General features: G+C 56.1%; 1 protein-coding gene across 4 annotated transcripts in view; it reads right to left on the bottom strand.

Annotated features, from left to right (window-relative positions):
* Nucleotides 1-23,280, bottom strand: part of DMTN (dematin actin binding protein) — a 27,527-nt gene continuing 4,247 nt past the window's right edge. The window contains exons 2-16 of one of the 4 annotated variants that reach the window (XM_059178733.1): nt 11,262-11,467; nt 10,890-10,964; nt 10,340-10,495; nt 9,371-9,415; nt 8,940-9,039; nt 8,526-8,582; nt 8,162-8,314; nt 7,384-7,508; nt 6,718-6,823; nt 2,316-2,380; nt 2,129-2,177; nt 1,968-1,975; nt 1,724-1,789; nt 1,364-1,444; nt 1-1,242 (exon numbers count right to left, since the gene is read on the bottom strand). In XM_059178733.1, the coding sequence (XP_059034716.1) occupies nt 1,129-1,242; nt 1,364-1,444; nt 1,724-1,789; nt 1,968-1,975; nt 2,129-2,177; nt 2,316-2,380; nt 6,718-6,823; nt 7,384-7,508; nt 8,162-8,314; nt 8,526-8,582; nt 8,940-9,039; nt 9,371-9,415; nt 10,340-10,495; nt 10,890-10,964; nt 11,262-11,279 (1,218 nt within the window). In that variant the 5' untranslated portion in view covers nt 11,280-11,467 and the 3' untranslated portion in view covers nt 1-1,128. Of the gene's footprint in view, nt 1,243-1,363; nt 1,445-1,723; nt 1,976-2,128; nt 2,178-2,315; nt 2,381-6,717; nt 6,824-7,383; nt 7,509-8,161; nt 8,315-8,525; nt 8,583-8,939; nt 9,040-9,370; nt 9,416-10,339; nt 10,496-10,889; nt 10,965-11,261; nt 11,468-19,482; nt 19,633-21,616; nt 21,754-22,819; nt 22,929-23,280 lie in introns of those variants that run through there. The other 3 variants (XM_059178718.1, XM_059178709.1, XM_059178724.1) reach the window with 3 other exon arrangements.

Consider the following 23,280-nt stretch of genomic DNA (forward strand, 5'->3'; position numbering starts at 1 on the left):
TTTGGGGACCCAGTGCAACCTTTTAATTCCAAGCAGAGTCCCCCTCCCACAGCATTGTCACACACACACACACACACACACACAGTGGAAAGGGATGCCAGGGTCTGGGCAGGAACAAAACCCAGACCCAGGCAAAAATATATATATAATTATATACACATATGTATCTGTAGAGAAGAGAAGCTGGGAGTGTGATTTAGGTAGGGCAGAGAGTTAGGAGAGAAAGCAGCTGGGGGGTGCCCCAATAAATTACATTCTTTAGACAGCGTGGTGGGGGTGCATGGGAGTGGGCAGGACCTGGTGGCCAGGACACTCAGCCTGGCCTCATGATCCATCCAAGAGAGCCTGAAGGCCTGGGTTCTGACCGGGATTGGGTGCTGGAAGTCTAGCTGACTTTGCCTGGAGGCTGACGGTGGGCCGGGGTTCTGTCGAATCCCCACTCTAAGCCAAGGCTTCTGGGGAAGCCACAGGGCTGGAGCAAGAGGCTTTGAAGCTTAGGGGTCATGAGGAGACAACAGGGTGAGCTGGAGGACAGGGTGACCTCATTGCTAGAGGCTGAGCTCAAGTCGCTCCTGCTAAGAGTCGGAGAAGCCAGAGGCCCAGGTGCAGGGGAGGCTGTCCAAGGGGAGGTGAGGAGGCGGGCCTGGGTGCCCACGAAGTCCCGCGGCTCTCCCTGCCTGCCCAGCTGCTTCTCACCATCACCCTCCTCCCAGCAGGCCCAAGGGTTCTACCCACCCACTGGTCAAGATGGCCAATACACCTGCCCACTAGGTGCTGCCTTCCCTTCTCCTTACTCTCTTGGGGGGATTCTCCTGTGGAGGTGGGGTGGGAGAGGGTGCAAACATTATCTCTGTGTGTGCTGGGCTCCAGACGGGGTTTGCCCTGTGCCTCGAGGGCCAGGGGGGAGGGAAAGGGGCTCCTGGCTCCTTGTGAGGAAGCAAGTTCAAGTCCCACAACCCGGGCCCTGCAGAGGTCTTGGCTCCCCCTCAGCTGGGGGTGGAGCCAACCCTACCTCCATCCCCCCTGCAACCTGCTCCCTTAAGAGATGATGCCTTGGGGTCTAGCGGCCCCAGCTCCAGAGCCCCAAAGCAGCAGGGGAGAGCATCAGTCACGGAGTGGGAAGGGTGATCAGAAGAGAGAAGCCTTTTTCTTGAGTTCATTCCGCTTCCACAGGGCCAGCTTGCTAAACTCTTCAGGAGACATGGAGAATACCCTTGAGAAGTCCTCGGCTGACAGATGTCTCTGGAAAGGGGACACCCCGAGGCAGCTTAGGGACAGGGGCTTGGGGCAGGCGGGGCCAGGGGACTAAGGGAACACTCAGACAGAGAGGGCCCTGGGTCTCCCACCCATTTCCTCTGCATACCTCAAGCCTCATCCGGTCCACACCTGGAGGCAACTTGGTTCTCCCCTTATTGGTCACCACAAGCATTTCGTAGGGATAGATCTGGGGGAGAGGGGAGGGAGGGGGCAGCCTTAGGCCCACAGAGCCTCCTGTCAGCGTAACCCCCCTCAATTCCCTGGGCTACCTATCAGCCTGTAAGGGCCACTGGGGCCCACGCCATTTTTGCCAACCATCTCCCCCAACTTCCCTGCTGCCCTCCCATCACTGACCCCTTAGTGCATTCGCTTCCCTGGCTTCTCCCCACCAGCTGGCTGGCCCGCCCCCCACTGCAGACGGTTCTGTCCCCTGCCCACCACCCCTGGCTCTGCCCCTGCCCCTCACCTTCTGCTCCAGCACACAGGGCAGGGAGTTCCCCCGGTCCATCCTCCCCCTCTGGCCCTCTCCGTTCTGGGGAGACCAAAGCCGCAGTGAGCCAGAGTGGGGCAGGGAGACCTCCCCAGCCTTACCCGGGGGCTTCTGGTGTCTTTACCATGCAGCTCTGTGGCCCCGCACCTCCCCCCCAACACTCCCTTCACCCGTCTGTGGCTTCTGCTGCTCCGCGTGCTCCCCTCCAGAAGGAGCTCACCTGCAGGCCTGCAGGAGAGAAGAGTCACTGTCCAGAGGCAGCTCTGAGGTCAGCAGGCCTCCAAACCTGCCAGCGCCGCCTCCCCAACCTCCAGCCACAGCCCTGCCCACATCACAGCCGCAGGCTGCCCTGGGGCCTGTTGGGGCCTCCCTGCCTCTCACCTGGGCTTCCAGTCTCACTCCCAGAGGGGCTGAAGTCTGTGGACTGTAGCTAGAAAGGACATGAAGGGGTCAGAAGGAAGCTGGGGAACTCCGTACTGCCCCCCAGGATGCCCCAGCAGCTCAGTCCCTCTGAGGCACTCAAAGGCACACTTCCCTTGCAGTCTGTGGTCTTCCTCTGTGATCTTACCCGGCTCAGCGTGGTCCTGCCATAGGCGGGGAGAGAAGATGACTTCGATGTTCCTGCATGCAAGGCTGGGAGAGAGGAAGAGGGCCTGTTCAGTGCCTTTGTTCTGACCATCATTCTTGAGAGGGCTGCCTCCCTGGCCTCCCCTGCCAGAAGCAAGGTGGTGAAGCATGGGCCTGGGGGGGCCCGGGGGGGGGCCTGTTGGCTTCTGGCTAATGCCCATTACCTTCCACAAGTGCCCTGTGCTCGCGGCTCTGAACTGTCTCACTAAGTACACATCTGGGGACGCCTGAATGAATCTGTTGGTTGAGCATCTGACTTTGGCTCAGGTCATGATCCCAGGGTCCTGAGATTGAGACCCGCATAGGGCTTTCTGTTCGGCGGGGAATCTGCTTCTCCCTCTCCCTCTGTCCTCCCCCCTGCTTGTGCTCTCTCTCTAATAAATAAAATCTTTAAAACCAAATACACACACACACACACACACACACACACACACACACACATATCTGGGTGTAATGCCCAAGTGTTAGAATTGATAGGTCAATGATGGCCAGAGGATCACCATCCTAAAATGAAACTCAGGGCTGCAAAAATATATCTGAAATTTAGTCAAAATAATTAGAACCATTAAAATCTTATCATTAGCAATACTAGTGATCAAATTTCAGACATTTGATACTACAATACAGAAATGATCATCCCCCCCACCACCGCACCCGCACCATGAGCTGCTAGACTGTACCAGCAGCCACTGTGCAGCACATCTGTGGGGTGCCTGGTTGGCTCCATCTGCACAGCACAGGACTCTTGATCTCAGGGCAGAGAGTTCAAACCCCATGGCGGGTGTAAAACTGACTTAAAATTATATATATATAATTTATATTATATATGTAGACTTCCCATTTGCAAGATCAGATGTCACTTTCAACTCACACATTTCAATGGTAGAGCTTAGCTTTCTTGCACAGCAGACTGTAACTCAAGAAAACTGGTTTTTAGTTAATAGGTTTTCCTAAAAAAGAACTTTGTAACTAATATTCTTAGTTTGGCCAGATCTCAAGACTTTCATGTCCAAATGCTAGAAACCATTGGCATTTTACGGCAATCATTCTGAAAAAGGTTTTTAAGGTGTACTTACTTATTTAAGTAAGTAATTTCTATAGCCAATGAAAGGCTCGAACTCATGACCCCAAGATCACACACTCCTCCAACTAAGCCAGCCAGGCACCCCGACAAACGTTTTTGTTTGAAGGTTTAGCCTTGATAGATTCAAAACTGTAAGAAATTGTCTTCTTAAAACATTCTTTTAAAAGCTTGTTTGGAAGTTTTGTGAGAACAAAATGTGTTTTGAGGAACTTTTCTTTTCTTAATACTTTTTTTTAATACTTCTTACTTTTGTACAGGAAATTATCTGTTTCTACAAAGATCAGTCATTATTGAAGTATCTCACTTTTTTAAAAAAGATTTTTTATTTATTTATTTGACAGAGAGAGAGATCACAAGTAGGCAGAGAGGCAGGCAGAGAGAGGGGGAAGCAGGCTCCCTGCTGAGCAGAGAGCCTGAGGCAGAACTCGATCCCAGGACCCTGAGGCCATGACCCTGAGGCCATGACCCTGAGCCGAGGGCAGAGCTTAACCCACTGAGCCATCCAGGCGCCCCTGAAGTATTTCACTTTATAAAAAAAGAGATTGTATTTATTAGAGAGAGAGAGAAAGAAAAAGAGAGAGCAGGGGGAGGGGCAGAGAGAGAGAGAGGAAGTAGACTTCCCGCTGAGCAGAGAGCCTGAAGTGAATCTTGATCCCAGGATGCTGGGATCGTGACCTGAGTTGAAGGCAGATACTTAACGGTCTGAACCACCCAAGCACCCCAGCATTTCCCTTTCCTGAGAATAAGTAAACATTTACATTTCAAGTGACTGACAGAATTTCAACCTACAGAGCACGTAAGATTTTTACTTCAAATTACTTTTATTTATTTTCAAAGATTTTATTTATTTATTTGACAGAGAGAGACAGAGAGAGAGGGAACACAAGCAGGGGGAGTGGGAGGGGGAAAAGCAGGCTTCCCATTGAGCAGGGAGCCGGAAGCAGGGCTGGATCCCAGGACCCCAGGATCATGATCTGAGCCGAAGGCAGAGGCTTAACAGCTGAGCCACACATGCCTCCTTCAAATTACTTTTAGAAAGCTTATTTATGTTTGAAAGTGACCATTTCAATATTACTACGAAGTCAGAATGACATGCCTGTTCATAATTCTGAAATTGTTCAGGGCCCCTGAGGGGCTCAGTGTGTTAAGTGTCCGACGTGATTTCTGCTCAGGTCATATCTCAGAGTCCTGAGATCGAGCCCCACGTTGGGCTCCGGACTCAGCGCAGAGTCTACTTGGGATTTTTTCTCTCTCTGCCCCTCCCCCTGCTTACACACATGTGCTCTCTATCTCTCTCTCTAATAAGTAAATTTAAAAATCTTAAGAAAACAGTCTGAAATTGTTTAGGTGGATTAGCTATGACCATAACCTGTGCAATCACATGATCATCATCACATACAAGTTCAGGGATGCCAAAGATGATGAGGAAGTAGACGTTTGGCTCTCCACTTTGTCAGGCCAAAATGGAAGTTGAAAGGCTAATTCTGACTGAATAGCAAAATCTGGTGGAACATGAAGATTGAATCCCACATTCGGGGCATCTTGCCACCTGCCTCTTTCTTCACGCCTTCACTATTCTACATTCTCGAAGAAGGCCCTATTGTAACTCTTCCCACTCATATTGAAGCATCATCCTGGGGACTCAGTGTCCCTGTGGATGACCGTGCACATTTGGCCCTTATGGCTCCTTGAATCCCCCACCCCGGTGGCCTCCACCTGCACCCCCCGTTGAGGCAGCCCCTTACATGGCCACCCCCGGGGTCTTGTCCACAACGCCAGCACCTTGACATCTGAAGCCCCGGAATCCCACTTTGCAGCCACTGCAACACACCCTTCCTTGTTTGCAACTTCTCCTTAGCCTCACTCCCAGCACATCCATTCATCAGGGTCATGGGGACCTCCAGGGTCTTGATCTCTACCCATGTCCCCGAGTTTCGCTCCATGGTCAGTCCCTCAGGGCCTGCCTCATGCAACCCTAACCCTGGATCAACCAGCTCCCCTGTCCCTGCAGGCCTCAGCACCCGCTCCTGGACCCAAGTCCCCAGCCCGAAGAGCAAGAGACATTTCAAGAGCAAGAGGCATTTCGAGGCCAGAAGATGGCCTCTTGCATCCTGAATCCTGCTTGGGGGCAGGTGGTGGGGTGAGCTCCAGGGCACAGCTTCAACATCCTCCTTTCCCTCTCTTCTCTGCACAATCCTATTTTCTCTCAAGGTCTTACACAAGCTGAAGACTCACCTCACCCTGCAAGCTTCCGGCTCAGTTAAGGCCCGGCTCCCACCTACATGTGCTTCAATGTGCTTCAAGCCCAGCATGTCCCAAACTGGTCCCTTCGTCCTTCCCCCAAGACCCACACTCCCTCATCACCTCAGTTCCAGGTTTGTCCCCACCCAGCACCCAAGCCAAGACCCCCGCACTCGGCTCTCTCTCCACATCCAATCAGCCACTTAGTCTGGCTGACTCCATCTCCTGTATGTTTCTTAAGCCCACAGCCTTTCTCTGGGCCTCGGCATAGCTTTAGCCCTTACCCAGCCCCTTGGAAAATGTGGTGGAGTGTCTCCGAAGATGGCCTGCCTGTTCTCTTCCAGCCTGTGTGCCTTTGAGCCACTGCCTTCATCAGGCAATGGAATGCCTCTCCCCTCGCCCGAGTGGAGGCTGCCCGCTGAGCTGCTCTGACCAACAGGAGTGGAGCTTGGCTCCGAGACTAGGCTTTCATAGGCCTCAGAGTTTCAGGTTGGGTTCTCACATCTCCCTCCCTCTGCTGCAGCCATGCGGCTCTGGGGAAGTTCGGGCTAGACTCCAGTGATGAAGGTATAGTACCCAAAGCCCAGGCTACCGCGTCTCTGGCTGATCCGTCACCCCAAGGCACACTCTGGGTTCTGGAACTGCAGGCTCCTGCAGGCCTGTAAGCGGACCAGGACATTTCCTGTTCCTTGCCTCTGCTCCCACGCTGTCCTCAGTGTCTGAAGAGAATATATCTTTTTACTCTTTATAATCCCATGTCCAGCATATGTTAGACACTCAATAAATGTTTTGTCAATGAAACAAAATTTGTTCATTCTGCTTTAGCTGATACTATCTTTTATCACCTAGTCTTATTCCACGATTGGTATCCTTGCCCTGAGGAGAGCGTGATTGCCTTGACATGCCAGTGACAGAACCTTCTGTCTCCTGTACCCCCATATGATAGACGGACTCAGACCCTGTGGTTCTGGCCTCGAGGTCTGGCCACGTGATTTGGGGCCCCAGCTGTGGCACTCACAGGTATGAAAGGGTGTCCTGTCAGGCAGAGAGCGGGTTTTCCTCCGGATAGGCAAGGACTTTTCCATCTCTTCTTTCAAGATCATCTTTCCCAAGTTGGAAGTAACCTGGAGAAAGAGAGAGGAAGACTTCCGTACTCAGTTCTTACCTCCAGCGGAGCCGGATACCTGCATTCCCAAGCCGCTGATTTGTGCCCTGGAGCCTGTGGGGCCTGTCACTCTGGTCTGAAGCGCTGCCACACTGGGTCTGGCCACCCCCGAGAGCAAGGAGTCGGTGCGGCATCCAAGTGGCCTCTGCATCCCAGGTCACTCTCCCAGAGCACCAGCCCCAGCCACTCTTGTGGCCTTTCCATGACTCCCGACACCCTCTCTCCTGCTGTTCTTGCTCCTCTTCCCACAAACTTAGCCTCCTGAAGCCTGGCACTGGGAGGGGGGCACCCTTTTCTTTCCCTTAACCCTAAGTTAACTAGTGTTCCCCCAAAGCAGCGTGAGGTCCTGGTGTCCCTTCAGCAGCAGCAACCCGATGTCCGGGAAGAAGCGGAATTCCTCATGTTCCTACAAGGATTTTCTTCAGGTACAAAACCATTCAGAACAGAACAGCTAGAGATCTGGGACTTTTGTCCCCAAGAAGATATGGGCAGGGTGGCTGGGGTGAAGCGAGATGCTACCTTACTGAGTTCCTCTCGCTGACGCTCCCTGAGAGCTTTCATCTCCTCCCCGGAGTCATCATCTTCCTCCTCTTCCTCTTCCTCTGCCCCCCTCCGAGATGCCTTCCGCTTCCTCCATTCTGTCTCTGGGGAACACGGGCACAAGCAGGCTCATCAATCAGCCATTCACTCACCAAGTATTTATTAGGCGCTGGGCTGCCCCTTCAAGAGAACACTACAGACTACTTTGTAAAAAATAAAAGGAGGGGTGCCTGGATGGCTCAGTCGGTTGGGCATCTGTCTTTGGCTCTGGGGGTCCTAGGATCAAGCCACACATTGGGCACCCTGCTCAGCGGGGAGCCTGCTTCTCCCTCTCCTCCCTGCTGTGCTCTCTCTCACTCTGTCTCTTTCAATAAAGCAATAAAAGCCTTAAAGAAAAATAAAAGTAATGTTCTCTAGCCTTCTGGTAAAGCTGAGTAGGCAACACATAGTCACATGACCTAATTCTCTCATTCCACTTTCTCTTTTCCAGAACAGAGCTCCAATCCTAGAGCCCGGGGTGCAGACATTTGGTCAATGTCTGCTGAGTTGTCCAATAAGTGAATGGAAAGGGAGGGGAAGACCAACAAGCAGGACCATGTACACCAAGAGCTAGAGGAAGGCAGGGAGTAGCGATGGGCCACGAGGGTCATGAAGGACAGAGGGTGGCCGTGGGGAGAAGGTGGGCTCGTGGAGCTTCAACACAGACTATGAGGTGGTGTCCCGGGCCTCCCCTCCCCTCTCCAGCACGGTCTCCTACCCACGACCGCCAGCGACGGGGGGCATGGCCAATAGTCGGTTTCAATCTTGGCCGGTTGGTTGGGGTCGGGCGGTTGGGCTGCAGGGAACTTGGAGGACTCGATGATGAGGTCCTCGATGAGGTGCTTGCTCTGAGGACTGCCTGCCGTGGACTCTGTGGGTGGAGGCCAGGGTCAGTCCCCACCCCGAGTCAGGCCACTTCAGCCCACCCTAGCCCCCGACTCCTTCACCTGTCCCGGTCATACCGTGGCACCATATGTGTGAAAACAGGGCACAACAAAAAGCACTGGGCAGAGGTTACGTGCTGTTATGGATGGCTTTTCTCCCACGGCCTCCCAGCCCAGCTCAGGGAGGGGAGCCCTCACCTCTCTGCTTGTAGATGGGTGGCTTCTTGTAGATGTTGGAATCTGGGCGGGTGGTCTCTGTGGACAGGGAGCAAGAGCCGATGAGAAGGATATGCGGATGGTGGGCGAGACTGGCTCATTGAGGAGAAGGGCACAAATGGGATGGGCTCCTGCCCAGAGCCAAGCCAGAACCGGAGTTTCTGGAGCTGTCCCTCAAGGGGCTGTTTTCACACTTTTCTTGTTGGGTGGGAGCAAAGGCACAACAGGGCCCATCATTTTGGGGAGTTCTGCCTGTGGTCCTGGCAAGAGGGGTCTGGCCATTCTGGAGTGAGCCTATACCCCAGAAAGTGGGGGGACTGAGAATAAGAAGCTTCAGTGCCTGTAGGAAAAAGAGGTCCTCAGGGAAGGGTGCCCCACCCCGCCATAAAAACCTACCCGGATGGTGGAAATGGGGTAGTGGAGTCCGGGGGGTCCCAGTGGTTCTTGGGGCTGAAGCCTGAGAGATGGTTCCAGGGGACCGGCTCTCTGCCCATACCTGCAGAGCAGAAGTGCGGTTGGCTGAAGCTCCCAGGTCTCCCACCCTAACCCTCTCCAGCCCATGGAGACACTGCTTCACCTCACTCCACCATCTCTGTCCCCCCAACCCTAGCAGCCCACAAGCCCCCAACCCCAGGGCAGAGGAAGGGTGTCCAAGGACTCGACCTGCTGGTGGTGTCCGACCCAGGGAGAAAGGGCTAAATGAGGTCCTGGGTCAGACAGACAGATGGCCCCAGAGCTGGTCGGCGACAGGATGAGGTCATCCTTCGGGCCCTGCATATGTGTGGGGGTGGGGAGCTGGGCAAGTGTCAGGTGTGGGGCAGACTCACCTCTGGGGATGGTGGGGGGGATGTGGATTTGGGTGACAGTGAGCGCTGCGGATGGAGAGGAGGCTGGTCAGAGCCACAAGGGTAGGGGTAAATCCTCAGCCCTAGAACCCCGGAGGGACTGCCTCATCCCCCACCCAACTCTGCACCAGTGTCTGGCAAATCTTGGAGCTGCATCTTCTCTCTCAGTCCTTGCCAGTTCCCAGTACTGGCCCTCCAGCCTTCTCCCTCTTAGTGCTCTCCTGGGCAGAGTCCTCTCTTTCTCTGCAGGCACAGAGAAGGCACGGATCTTGCGCAGTGTGCTTGTGGTCCGCGGGCCAGCTGGAGGTGGCTCTGGCCCCATACTCGAAGCCTAGCACTCAGGGTAAGGGCCAAGAACCTTGCGCATCCAGGATGGAGTCTGGGCTCCCTGCCAGGCAGTCAAGTCTCCCCCTCAAGCCTGCCTCTCGGCTCCCCTGCTCAGCGGTGCCACAACCCCTTTCTGGAATAGTTTCCAAAGCAGCTGCCGTGGGTTACCTCTGGCACTTCCATCCCTGGTGTGGAGGGTGGGCGGGGAAGTATCACCTCTATTTTACTGGAGGGGAAACTGAAACCACGCCTTCCCACCGTCACTCAGCTAGGACTTCCAGCCTCCCAGTAAAGCGTTCAGAGGGGCTTCGGGCCAGTTTGGTCTTTCTGTACACTCCCATGCTTCTCCTCCATGGCCCCTCACCCCCTGCTCTGCGAGGCTGCCATTCAAACGTGGCCTCCCCTGTTCTCCACGTGGAGCTACCCCCCAGCCTCCAGCCGTCTCTGCCGGCTCTCCACAGACACTGGGCGGATCATTGGTTGATTTCTGCCCACAGTTCCCTTTCTTGTTTTGGAGTCTGGCCGCCAGGAAAGGAAGCAGGAGAGGGATTCCGCCTCCTCCCCTGTGTAGCTGGGGGAGCCCTTCCCCCAAGTCCCGTCCAAGAGGAGCCTCCCAGCCCTCACCTCCCGGCTTCTAGGCAGCTCCACGTGCTCCAGGAGAGAATAGGTAAAGTGTGGCTCATAGATCATGAGGTCAGGCCGCTCGATGTCCAGGATGGCCTTGTCCTTGGGGATGGCAGCCAAGTCTTTGTAGCCCAGCACCTGATTGTCCATCTTGGCCTGAAGGGAAATGGCAGGAATGAAGCAGACGTGCTGAAAGCCTCACTAGCATTCTGACCTTACAAGCTAGACTTGCCATGTCTCAGGAAGAAAACGGGCAGCATTTGAGATACCAGCTCCTATTAGTTAATAATTCTATTGTTTGAATTTTTAAAGGTCTAGAGAGTCACCTTAAAAAATGATGGTCCTTCACCTAGCACTTTGGGTACAAGGAGGCAAGACCAGACCAGTAGAAGCCGGCTGTGGGGAACCTTCTCTGGATTTCTGGCTTCTCTCTGCCTACCAGTCCCGGCAGAACCGTCGTCTGGGAGGCTCTGGGTGAAGCGGCCCAGCACGTTCCCCACCCCACTCCCTCGTCCCTGCCTGAGGGTGTTGGTGGCCGAGAGATACTCACCACGATGCTGGAGGGAGAGCCAGGAACACTGGAGTCTCGGGAGGAGCTGACGCTCCCAGGGGAGGTCAGTGGTTGCTGGGGAGAGTGAAAGGCGGGCGGGTGGGAGTGAGCGTGCGTGCCAGGGCCGGAGCGGGCAGGGCTCTCCACCCGGCGGAGGGCCGGGCGGAGGCGAGGGGGGGTGGGGTGGGGGGGGGGTGGGGGTTGGAGGCGGGGGAGGGCTTCCCTAGGTCTCTGGGGATGCAAGGTGCGGCGCCGCGGGCAGCCACCAGGTGGCACCGTCGACGCCCGACCTGCCTCTCCGCGGGGAAGCCGGCCCCCACCCGCTGCCCAGGCCGCCCACCGCCCGCGGACGTGGGGGCGGCCCCCGCGCACCTTCTGCAGCCGTTCCATGCAGCAGGGAGCTGTCCGGTCGGGTCACTCGCAGAGCCCCGTGCGCGAGGGAAGACGACAGGGCGTCAGGCTCTGCCCGGCTCCTGGGCGCTGCGCGCTCCGGGCCACGAGAGCAGGGAGTGCGTTCCGCCGGGCTGTGGCGTCCTCATCCCTTAGCGACTCTCCAGGCGGCTGACCGAGCGCCGGGCCTGCGAGGGGAGGGAGAGCGTGCCTGTGAGCGCGGTGGCGCCCCGGACCTCTGGGAGCTCGGGAGAGCAGGGCGGAAGGGAGCCGGCGCCCTCCAGGATCGCGGCTTTCCATTCGCTCAGCCCCAGGAGGGCCAGCGCGTGTGGACAGCGAGGCGGGAAAGCGGAGGGGCTGCACTTGTTTTTGAGCCATTGTTCTCTGGCTGGAAAGGAAATGACTGCAGGGGTCAGCCGTTCCCGTGCAGCCTCCGCATTCCTGCTTTGTCACACCTGCCGGGCCCTGCCCTGTCCTGGGGCCGCAGTCGGGTTTCAGGCCCAGTTTCTCACTCCCCTTGGCCTTTGCCAAGGCTTCTCCCTCTGGCTCTGGGCTGGCCCCCGACCCTCTGCCCCACCCCCCAGTCCATTGGCCATTGTGCTCCCCTCTGTCTCATAGCCCAGAGGGTTCTAATGAGCCTATGAGGTGGACAGACTATGAGGACTGGGGCTGCCCTCTGCACTGCTGCTTCAAGGCAAGGCAGCACCCCTGCCTGCACTGCTCTTTCTCTCTCCTAGAGAGTTGGGTCTTGTCTGCTGCAGTAGATTATGAGTTCCCTGGGGCCACAGTCCATGTCTTGGTGTCTCCAGCCTTCATGGGCAATTCCTTTAGCAATCCTCCTTCCCCTCTCCCCCATGTTGATCATGCAATAACCATTCAGTGAATGGCTGTCTGGGTTTCCAGCAATGGGGATAGTGGGACTCTCTGTGACCCTGGGCAAGTTACTTATTCTCTCTGTGCCTCACCCTTCTCATCTGTAAAATGGAAGTACTAGTATCTCTGTCCTGGGGCGACTCTGAGTATTAGATAAGTTATAACAGGCGAAGTGCTTAAAACATTGTCAAGTCTAGGGAGAGTATTAGCTATTATTATTTCTTTTTCTTCAAGGACTAATGAACTCTGATGTCTATTCCATAGCCAGTCTTTACCACAGTGGGTAATGGCCATTAGTGTGCTCCCAACCTTAACACCTGTTACTTTGTATCAGGCCATTCTTGGGCTCACCCTCCACCCCCAAAACCACCTGCAGGAGCAGCCCTCACTCCCACTTCCCTGCTTCTGCGCATGCTCTCCCACTACTCTCTGTCCACCTCCTCATCTCCCGGATCCTGGATGCTCTTGCTCTGGGAGGCCTCCCCTGCTATGCTAGACCTTCTCATAGCCCTTCACTGATATTCCAGTGCGACTGAAAAACAAACCCATATAACTTAGCCCTTCATTATATGTTACCTAATGCAGGAACATATTTTTTCACTAACCAGAATGAGGGCGAACTTCTGGAGGGCAAAATAACAAAGCAATTGCCATCCTGTTTAGAATGCTCATGCTAGGTACTTTTTTAAGATTTTATTTTTAAGTAATCTCTACACGCAATGTGGGGCTCAAACCTACAACCCCAAGATCAAGAGTCACATTCTCCACCAACTGAGCCAGCTGGGGGCCCTAATAAGCAGTTTAAAAGGATGATTCATCTCATCCCCTCCGATATCCCTATAATGCAGACCCATTTCCAGATAAGAAAACTGAGGCTCAAAGAGGTTAAAAAGTTGCCCACAGTCATGGAGCTGAAAATGACTGTCTTCAGCACTGGCATGGTTCAAAGCGCCTAGCAAGTACTGTGTTGCTAGTACCGTGTCAGGTGCATTGTGGGGAATAGAAGAAAATCTGCCACATTTCTCAAGTTTCTTTTGGAATTCTAGAATCAAGTCTTCTCCAAGACAAGTCCCTGGCTGTCAGAGCCACACTAACTATTTGGTGCCCATGGAAAGACTCCATTCCAGAGCTTTATCCTTCTCCGGCCTTCTTAGCTCTCCCTTTGTAATGCTTTTATAACTAGGTGTCTGAGGATCAGCATAAACACTAATATACATTCAAAGAGCTGTTAGCTCTCTTTCACTTCTCTCTGATCTTTACTATGTTTTTTTTTTTTAAGATTTTATTTTTTTGAGAGATAAAGAGAGAGAGAGAGCACACGCGCACGCGCACACACAAACTAGGGGAGCAGTAGCAGAAGAGGGAGAAGCAGACTCCCTGCTGAGCAGGGAGCCTGATGTGGGACTTGATCCCAGGACTGTGGAATCATGACCTAAGCTGAAGGCAGATGCTTAACCAGCTGAGCCACCCAGGTGCCCCTACTATGTTTTGTTTTTTTTTAAATTTTATTTGTTTGCCAGAAAGAGAGAGAAAGAGCGCACAAACAGGGAGTGGCAGGTAGAGGGAGAAGCAGGATTCCCCACTGAGCAAGGAGGCCGATGTGGGACTTGATCCCAGGACACAGGGATCATGACCTGAGCCAAAAGCAGACACTTAAATGACTAAGTCACCTAGGCATCCTTGATCTTTACTGCGTTAATAGCCATTGTCAAACTAGCTATCTACATGGCTTAGCTTTACAGCCAAACACTCATTCATCCACGTGTCTATCCACCTATCCATCTCCATCCGTCCATCCATCCATCCATCCATTCACCCACTCACCCATCCATCTACCAGTCAACTAACCACCCACCCAGTCATATCTTGCTTTATCCATCCATTCACCAAATACTTCCTGAGCTCCTACTCTGTAATAACTGTAGGCAACGCTCTGTAATAAGTCTTACGGAGAAAAAAAAGATGAGGCAAGGGAGCCAAGCTGCCCCTTATTAGGGAGCCAAGCTGCCCCTGCAGAAATAAGGCATATATGTAGATAATTCCCACGCAAAGCAGAAAATTACATATGCCAGATAAGATAATAGAAGGAGCTTTGAGAGGTCACAGGGCAAGGGATCACTTCTGCTGGGGTGTCGAGAAGAGAAAATAAAAAAATATATTCTTTACAGGAGGTATTTGAACGCCCAGTTTGAGTTCATGCAAAAAACTAAAGAATGGACTCTTGAAAGAGAAGGCAGCATGAGCAAAAGTAGGAGCATGGGGCCGGGGGTGGGGGGCAGCACTGGGTCTGTCTAGGGAACAGCAAATATGGCTGAACTGTAGAGCTCATGAGGTTGAAATCTGTGTGGAGCAAGAGGTTGAGGGTCAGATTATGGAGGCCTCCAACCCAGACCAGGGGATTTCAATTGCATTTTGTGGGCAACAGAAGCCATAGAATGCTTAGAAACTTCTTTCAAACAACTAAGTGATAGATCCAAGCAGTGCTTTGAGATGATGAATGTGGCTGGGAGAGAGGACTGGACAGGAAGGGGCAGCATGGACAGACCAGCCTGGAAGCTACGAGAATAGTTCTGGCAGGGACTTGTGAGGGCCCAGACCCTCGCGTGTGGCCCAAGATGGACTAGAGGCCAATGGGAGAGATCCTAGAGGCAGAATGTGCAAAACAGACTCCATCTGGAGAGGCCCCAGGACAGAGGTGGGTGGCTGGCTCAGAGGCAGAAGAAGGGGAAGCAGTGAGCTCACTTGGTGCCCACTTGAGGTGGAGGTGGGCACCGCTGACAAGCAGGAGGACGCGGAGGCTGAGGGAGGAGCGGGCTGGAAAGAGAAATGTAGGAGCCATCTGACCAGAGGGGGTCTGAACATGAGGTCACCAAGGGAAAGAAATTCAAAACCAGCATCCTAGGAAACACCTAGGGGACTAGAAGAAAAATCATCACAGATGGCACAAAAGGGACCAGGAAAAGAAGATGGCTGCTCCCTGGGGGCAGGGAGTGTGTCTAGTGCCTCTGAGCACAGGGAGTTCGGACAGGTGAGCGCGAGGGTGGGAGGGAAGGGCTGAGGAAAAGCCATGAAGCCCAGTCTGTGGCCAGACAGGAGAGACCTGCTGGATGGAGTATGGCTCTCCATGTTGGTGGCCTCTGGGAGCATTTCCAGAGGAAAAGTGAGGCCTCCTTGCAGGGTGGGCCTGGCTAGGACACAGGGGAGGGGAGTGGGGCAGAAGGGCCTGAGGGGGTCAGAGAGTGGCTTCAGAGGAGGTCTGATTGGCTGAAGGTGTTTAAGGAAAGGGGAGACTGGAACTCACTTGCAGGCACTGGGGAGGGAAGAGTGGAGAGGAAGAAGGGTCCCCTGGGTGAGGGATGCGGTCCTGGCCCAAGTGGAGGGCTGGCTTGGGAAGGGAAACTCGGCTTTCCTGGAAGGACAGAAAAGGGAAAGAAAAGAGAAACAACACAGGGCCGTGTAGCCTGGGCCAGGCTCTTATTTTTCCAGGAAAAGGGACAGGGAAGGCCATAGGCAGATCTCACAGGTCGGTGGGACAGAGGCTGCGGAGAGTAGATGAGGTTGGGGGGTAGCTTCAGGCTGAACTACCAGGGAGAAGAGAGTTTTGGTGTGTTCTGGAGCCTCAGACTGAGCCTGGTGGTGGCTGGGGTACCCTCCCCTTGAGGACCAGCCAGCGTGGGGGTGGGAGGGGTGGGGGCGTGGGGGGTGGGGGAGGGCAGGTGGTACTGTGGGAAGTCGACTGTGCATCAGAGAGGAACCGCCAGGAGAAGGGCCCCTCTGAGCGAAGTCACAGCGGAGCACAATCCCACCCTGAAGCCACACTCACAGGTGTGCAAACACTGCCTTCAGGCAGCGCTGTTCAGAAACGGATTCAGGCTTCGAAATAATGATGTCTCTGCTCTGGTCCCCCAACCCTATCCAAAGCAGTCTGCAAGCTGATGCTTGTCCCCTGGGCTGGGTCTCCCTCCTGAACCTCAGGGTCTCCCTGACCCTGGGCCATACTTGAGTGTGAGGCTTGCCTTAAGAAGTGAAGTTCTTACTGATGAAATATTTGGGGTGGAGTGTCCTCTCTCTCTCTCTCAGGAGGGAGAGAGGGAGGAGAGTGAGAAGGAGGAAGGAAGGAGAGAGGGAGGGAAAGGGTTTTCTTGGCTTCTCTCAACTCCCATCTTACAGGCAACTCCACACACACACACACACACACACACACACACACACACACACACCGCCCCCCCTTCCCAAAGCTCCTTCCCTCTCAACACCCCCCTCCCTGTTCCCCAGTCCTGACCCTCTCTTTGTCACACACACACCCTGCCTGTGTCACACAGGCACAAGGCACAGCCCAGGTCCCAGCAGCCTCTGGTGGACAGAGACCAAGAGGGCAGGCTGCAGCAGGAAGGGAGGACAGGGTGGAAGGAAAGGGAGAGAAAGGCAGTAGAGGCAGGCAAGCCCATGTGGCGGAGAGGACCTGCCGGTGGCTCACTCCCCTCACGGGCAGGGCTCCACGCTTCTCCATCTCCACCCGGCACTCCCCCACCCTTCCCCCAGCAGCGGGCCTTATCAGAGCCACCAGCCCAGCCCCACCTCACACCCCCCCGCCCCCACCTGGCATCTGCATGTCCAAGAGGACTAGAACCTCTGGGCTTCAGGCTGGGGGTGATAAGATCCAAGCGCCCTGGCTGCCTGGTTGGGAAGAACCACCGCTGGGGGCCTCCTGTCCTAAGCCCACAGCTCCCGCTGTGCCAGCCACTAGGTGGGGACGTTCAAGCATCCCCTCTATCCTTAGGGCAGGGCAGCGCCCTCCCCACTTAGAGCCCAGGAACCACAGCTGAGAGGAGGACTTGCCAACCGCCACTCAAAGAGAAGTCGGACTGGAATTCCAACCCAGGCCTGTGTCAGGTCAAAGCCAGTGGACACTTCTCAGTGCGTCCCCGGAGATCCCACTTCAGTCTGAACTTGGCCGACATGGTGGAGCCACCCAGATCCCTGCTCCCCAGCCTGGCCTGTGGACAAGGAGCCGAGAGGCTTTGTGCCCCTGGGCAGGGTCAGGCCAGGCTGGACACTGGCGGTGCAGACACTAAGGGAGTTACGAAATGAGGCAAACGAGCTGTCCAAGTGGGCTGAGGTCAGGGTGGGCAGGAACGTTGCCCCTCTCCCTTTTCTCTAGTTTCACTCGCAGTGGGACCGCCTGCCTTGCCTCCTCCCTGGTCCTTCTCCACTTCTTCTTTCCCTTCCCCTTTTCTTCTCTTTCTTCATCTTTCCTCCCTCAGCTCTGTTTCCCTTTCACCCTGTCCTGCTCCTGGCCCTACCCCCGCAGTTACTGTGGCAACAGTTCCATGCCAGAAATACAGGCAGGATCCAGCTAGGTCACCAGTTCCCAAAACAGCCTCCCATCCCAGGGTGGAGCGGGGAAGGGCGGGCAGGGGCACACCAGCAGCAGCCGGGGAGGCCTGACCGTGTGTGTGCGTGTGCGTGTGCGTGTGCACGTGCATGTGTGTAGGACACACTCATGCTTGCCCCTATAGGGTGTGGGAGAAAAGGGGAAGGCTCCTAGCTTTGAGCTGGGGTTCGTGGACACCCCTGAAGCCTAAGCCCTCTCTCCCCTTTTCTCCATCTCCCCATCCCCCTTTTTAGAGCCCTGCTCTGTCTGCTAGGACGAGGGTTGTGGCTCCTCTAATGGCAACACTACACAGCATCCTCTCACACTCTGATAGAGCCTCAGGCAGAGGCAGGTGGGCCCCCGAGTCTGGGTCCCTGTCCGAGAATCCTCTGCTCAAAGCCCTGACTGGTCTTTGCTCCTGAGGGCAGCAGGCCTGGGCCCAGGCACCCTCTTGCATTCCCCCTACCTCACAAATATGCATCTTGTCACCCAGTTTCTCCTAGATGTCTTTTGGGTTTCTGTAGCCTTTCTCTCTACCTTCCCTCTGAAGAGGCCTCTCTTTCCAAGTTCCCCGCAGCCCCTCAGGCTCAAGTGGTCCTCAGCACATTTATGCTCTGGCCTCTATTTATAGTCTGTCCGGCTGGTGGGTTGTGGTGTCCCTTGCAGAAGCTGGATAGAGAGGGAAGACACAAGAGTCTTGTGTCCCAAATTCAGCTTTCTGAACTCTGAGGGGATCCCTATTCTGGTACACACACACACACGCACGCACATATACGCACACGCGCACACACACACACACACGCGCACATGCACACACGTGAGCTCCAAAAGAGGAATCCCTACAGACCTGAACCCTGAGGTGAACAGCACGACTTAAGTGTTCAGCATATGGAGAGGCCGGCAGCTTGGAGGCTCACACGTGGACACAGCACTGCACCCCCACACAGGAGCCCACGCTGACACACAGTTGCAGAACCCAGGCGCCCCGCTCGCAAGATCACGCCCCCACTCTGCCAGCAGGGCCCCCTTCCCCACTGTGACACACGGCGCCGCTGACACCCACTCACACCCATCCCCAGAGCCTCCCTGGCCCCCTGCCCACACCCACCCGTGTCACGTGCGGACACCCCCCTCCCTGAGCCAGGCACGTGTACCGGAACATACACAACAGCACCGCCCCCCCCATTCACCAAAGCCTAGCCACTTTCCTTCTCTTACACCTGCCCCTGCTCCCCTGACTCCCAGGCCCCAGCAACACTGTCTCCTGGGAGGGAAACACCTAGCAGCGCATCTGCCCAGCAAGGGGCACGGCCAGCAAGAGGGCGCCTCTGGGTCCTTTGGGGCCTGAGCATCTGCTCAGCCCCCAGCCCCTCCAGTCCCTCCAGCCCCTCCAGCACTCCTGCGGCAGGGGCCAGGAGTGAGCAGTGGCCAGGAGCAAGCCGGTCGGCCTGCCGCCACGCCCTGCCACCCAACCTCAGTCTGCATTTCGCTCTCACGGCAGCCTGACCAGCCAGAGCAAGAAAGGGGCTCCCCAGGTACCTCCCCACAGGGAGCCCACCCATCACCACCAGCATCCAGGTGTCTGTGTGTCTGGCTTGCCTCTCAAGATCTGTGGCTCACTGGGAGGGAGACTGTTCCCCCCCACACACGCTCCCTGTTATTCAGCAAAGAGAGAACAGCGCCCTGCTCACCCTTGTCCCCTCCATCCCATCACTTGGACTTCTGCACCACACAGCTAGGTGAAGGGAGTACTGGGGTGACAGTACGGTACAGTCCCCTTCCTCAAATCAGGTTTGAGAGCTCAGACCCAGCTAGTCCCAGGGGCTGGCCAGGCGGGACCGGTTCTCCCACTGAACAGGGGCCACGGCTGACCCCTCCCTAAGGGATCCCTGCCACCACCCACAGTTCAAAATACCCACAGAGGGGAAGGGAGGGATGGGAGACCTTGGCACCTACCTCTTCCCAGACAGTGTGGCCCAGACGCTCTGAGGCCCCAAGGTTGGCCTGGGCAGGCGCAGGCCCAGGTCTCAGGGCTGCCGCTTTTTCTCAAGAGCCAAGGTAATAGGCGTCTTTTCCAGGAACCCAGCCGTGCTTTCCCAGAGCACAAATAACAGGGAAAAAAGCCGGCTTGGGGTAGGTGGGTGGGTGGCTGGGTGGGGGGAGCTGGCACAGGAGGGGACCTACCCTCTGGGCCCCCACCCCCTCGTCCCCACCCAGCTTCTCCGGAGCAGTGCGTGGAGCCTGCGTCTGGCGGGGCGGGCCGCTGGCTCCCCAGGCTGCACCCTCCCCACCTCCGCTGATAGCAGGCGGCTAGAGGGTGTGTGCGTTTGTGTGTGTGTCTGTGTGCATCTGCTCTTCCACCTCGCTCGCTGCAGCTCAGTCCATTTCGAACAAGAGAAGCATTAACCAGGCATCATGACGAAGCAGAATCGGAAGCAGTTGCGGCGAGCTGCTGGCCTTTTCCCCTTTCATATAGCCCCAGCCCTGCAACACTCATGCACACGCAAGCACACACACACACACACACACACACACACACACACACAGCCCCTCAAGCCTCCTCAGAAACTGCCAGAGTTTGAGTTGGGGTAAGGGCCAAAGGGGGCTCTGCTGATAACCCAGGGGTGACACCTGGTTTCTCCCAGCACCTGCGTCTCCTCCTCAAAACCTAAAAGCAGCCATGGAGGATCTCTGGGGGCCCTGCCTCCCTGGGGTGCTGGAGGGCACAGATGCTCAGGGGCAGAGAGAGGGCAAAGATGCCTGAATCTGTCACCCAAGGAAGGATTCTGGTGCCCCTTCTGGTGAGGCATGAGCGAGAGGATCTGAGAAACCCAGTCCTCAGCCTGGGAGATTGGGCTGGCCCTTCGGTCACCCAGAGCCCCTGGGAACTGTGAGAAGGACCCCATTTTTTGCCAGAGCAGCTGCATCCGGAGGGAATTTTCCTGCCAGGTAATGGCCCAGTCCCAGCACAGGACTACAGGATGTGCCTTCCCTGAGTGGGAAAACCTTCACCACTCCAGGACCCTGCCATTGGCCCTTTGCTTCTCCCTGGGCTCAGAGCAGAGCCTGGTTCATTTGTGATCCCTGGGGGCAGGGCAGGGAGCCCAGCTCGCTGACCCTGGCCATGGCCCCAGCCTCCTCTCCACTTCACAGCAGACTTGCCTACCTAGGCAGACCTTGCTGTTGCCCTGGTAACCGCTGCCCACAGCCTGTCAGCTGATGGTATGAGCTGTCCTTGGGGAAATGTAGAATCTGGGGAGGGGGCTCTGGGGTATTTGAATGGAAAATCACAGGGGAAGGGTTTTGAGGGGGACAGGTGAGAGTGTGCCCCAGACCTCTTTCTCAAAGAAAAGGGGACAGGAAGGGACAGGTAGGGACAGGAAGGGAAGGATGTCTGGGGTCATGGAAGACAAACGAATGCATACGGAAGGATGGGCTCCAGCGAGAAAGGAGAAATGAAGAAGGCAGGCAGCTGAATGGCTGAGGAAGGCTAGAAAGAATTTAAACTAAGCTGCTGGGGAGTGGCTGGGGAGGGCCCCGTAGGAAAGAACCAGAAAGCCTGGGAAGAAACATTTAATTAGGGGGAAAAAAGGTCAGGACCTGATGCGAGAGGGGGTGTACCTTTGATGTGGCAGGAGGGGGAACCAGGCCTTTATGTATAATCAGCCGGGTCTCAGCCAGCCTCTCCGCTTTCCTGCTTTCAAGCCCACCCTCACTGGCCCGGCCCCGCCCGGCCGGTTGTGCACAACCTCCTGCCACCCTTCCGGGAGACCAAGCACCAGGTGCTTTTCCACCACAGCCTGTTAGGACCCCTGATTTTTCCTGACCTGCTCCCACTTGCCCCCTAGCAGACCCCACCCCAGGAGACTTGTCTTCCGGCGCAAGGGTGGCCAGAGGTAGGGGTGGGATGAGCTGTCCCAGGGAAGGACAGCTGTGGACAGGGGCCTGGAATGAGGTGTCTCATGAGGAATGGCTAGGAGTCGCTGGGCAGGGAGGAGGGGAACATTCTCTGTGAAAGAAGCACATCGGATAGAGTGGGGGAAGCCAGGGGAGAGGGCAGGGAGAGGGGGAGGGGAGGGCTCTCCGGTACCTTCAGGGGCCTGGGGCGTGGGGCAGGAGCACGGCAGCTTCCTCGGTGACATACACCTCCATCCCTCCGCGTATCTCCTCTCCGCCTCCCGTTGCCAAGACAACCTGCCGGCTCAGCCGCTCCTGGCAGCAGGGAGGGGGGAGGAGGCGGCTGTGGCTCCCACTGCCTCTTCGATGGAGGGAGGCGGTCTGAGGGCTGTCTTGGGTGGGGGTGGGGGAGCTGCAGGGCTAGGGCTCCCACTGAGTCTCCCCTAACCCATTCCATGAGGCTCTGGGGTTGGTCCCTGAGGGCGGCCTTAGGACAGCCCTAATTCAGGGCCATATAGCAGGCCGGACTTGCGGACAGAGGCAGCCCTGAGCAGTGTCCCCCATTCCAGAAAGCTTGGTGTGCAGCTGGGGAAGAGTGATAGGAACAGGGAGAGATGACTTCTGTTGAAGGGTCAGAGGGTGGCTTCCAGCAGGAAGGCAAGGCCCTGATCGTGGCTGGGGTGGACATGGGGCTGCGGGCCCAGAATTCTGCCCCCATCTGACCTCAGCTCTCCCTGAGCACCTCCTCCTAGCCCTGAACCCTCTCATTCCCCTTGACCAAGAGGAGAGTCTTCCAATCCTGCAAAGCCCATTCCCGCTGCCGCCCACTCTACAAGAATGCCCTTGCACAGGGTGGGAAAGCTACCTTGCGCAGGAAGTCTGCCTCCAGCCAGCCCTGGAACAAGGCGACTGCGGAGTTAGGGCTCCCTCTGTCGGCCTGAGGTGTGCTGGCTGTCAAGGTCATTCCTTAACTGAGAGGGATCCTGGGGGGGGGGGGTGTGGGGTGTGTGTGTGTGTGTGTGTGTGTGTCTGTCTGTCTGTCTGTCTGTCTCCACCCGCCCATGGGGAGGGCACAGCCAGGACAGGAGACCCTTCTCTCACCCCCCATGCGCCCCCTCTACCCTCTACCCTCTACGTCCCCTCTGGTCTTGGCCGACAGTGAGACTTGCTCGGCCCACCAGTCCCTTCCTCCTCAGAAGGCTCCAGACTCCTCAGGGCAGGCGAACCACCCTGCCCAGTCGCTTACCTGCCTCCCCTTCAGGCTGGGATGAGAAGGGAGGCAAAGTCTTTTCCCAGAAGCAGGCAACACTGGACACCAGTGTCTGTTGTCCAGGACCCAGGGTAGGCTTCCTGTGCACCGCTTGGCCATACCCAGCAGCTGAGGGGACCAGCATACCTTTAAGCTCAGGAATGCCTGGAGGCCTTGAGGATGGCCCCTTGTGTCCTTCTCAGGCAGGCAGTCCCAGGGCCCAGACACCTAGTTCTTGGCTCCTTTCTGCAGAGAGAGCACTGGTGCCGGAAGTCCTGACTGGACTCTGGCCCTGCCGCCAGCCCCCTCCGCCAGGCCTGGCAATAGGCTTCCCTCCTCTCTCAGTCTCACTCCATTGCCCCTCGCCCCTCCCCATGCACCAGCCTGCTAAGGCTGGGAGCACCAGACACTCTCCCCTATGCCTGGGCCATCTAAACATTAACTCCTGGGGAGGCTGACTAAGGGCACCTAGGCACCTAAGGAGAAGGGAAAGCTGACAAAGAATTGGGCCACAGGAATAAAAGGAAGGAGGAGGAACTAGCAGGGACCTTTTCTCAAGAGTTCAGAAGTCACATTCCCCACCTCTGTACACTGGGCCATCTGCCTCA

Source organism: Mustela lutreola, chromosome 1 (genome assembly GCF_030435805.1).
Source record: "Mustela lutreola isolate mMusLut2 chromosome 1, mMusLut2.pri, whole genome shotgun sequence".
NCBI classification, from domain to species: Eukaryota; Metazoa; Chordata; class Mammalia; order Carnivora; family Mustelidae; genus Mustela; species Mustela lutreola.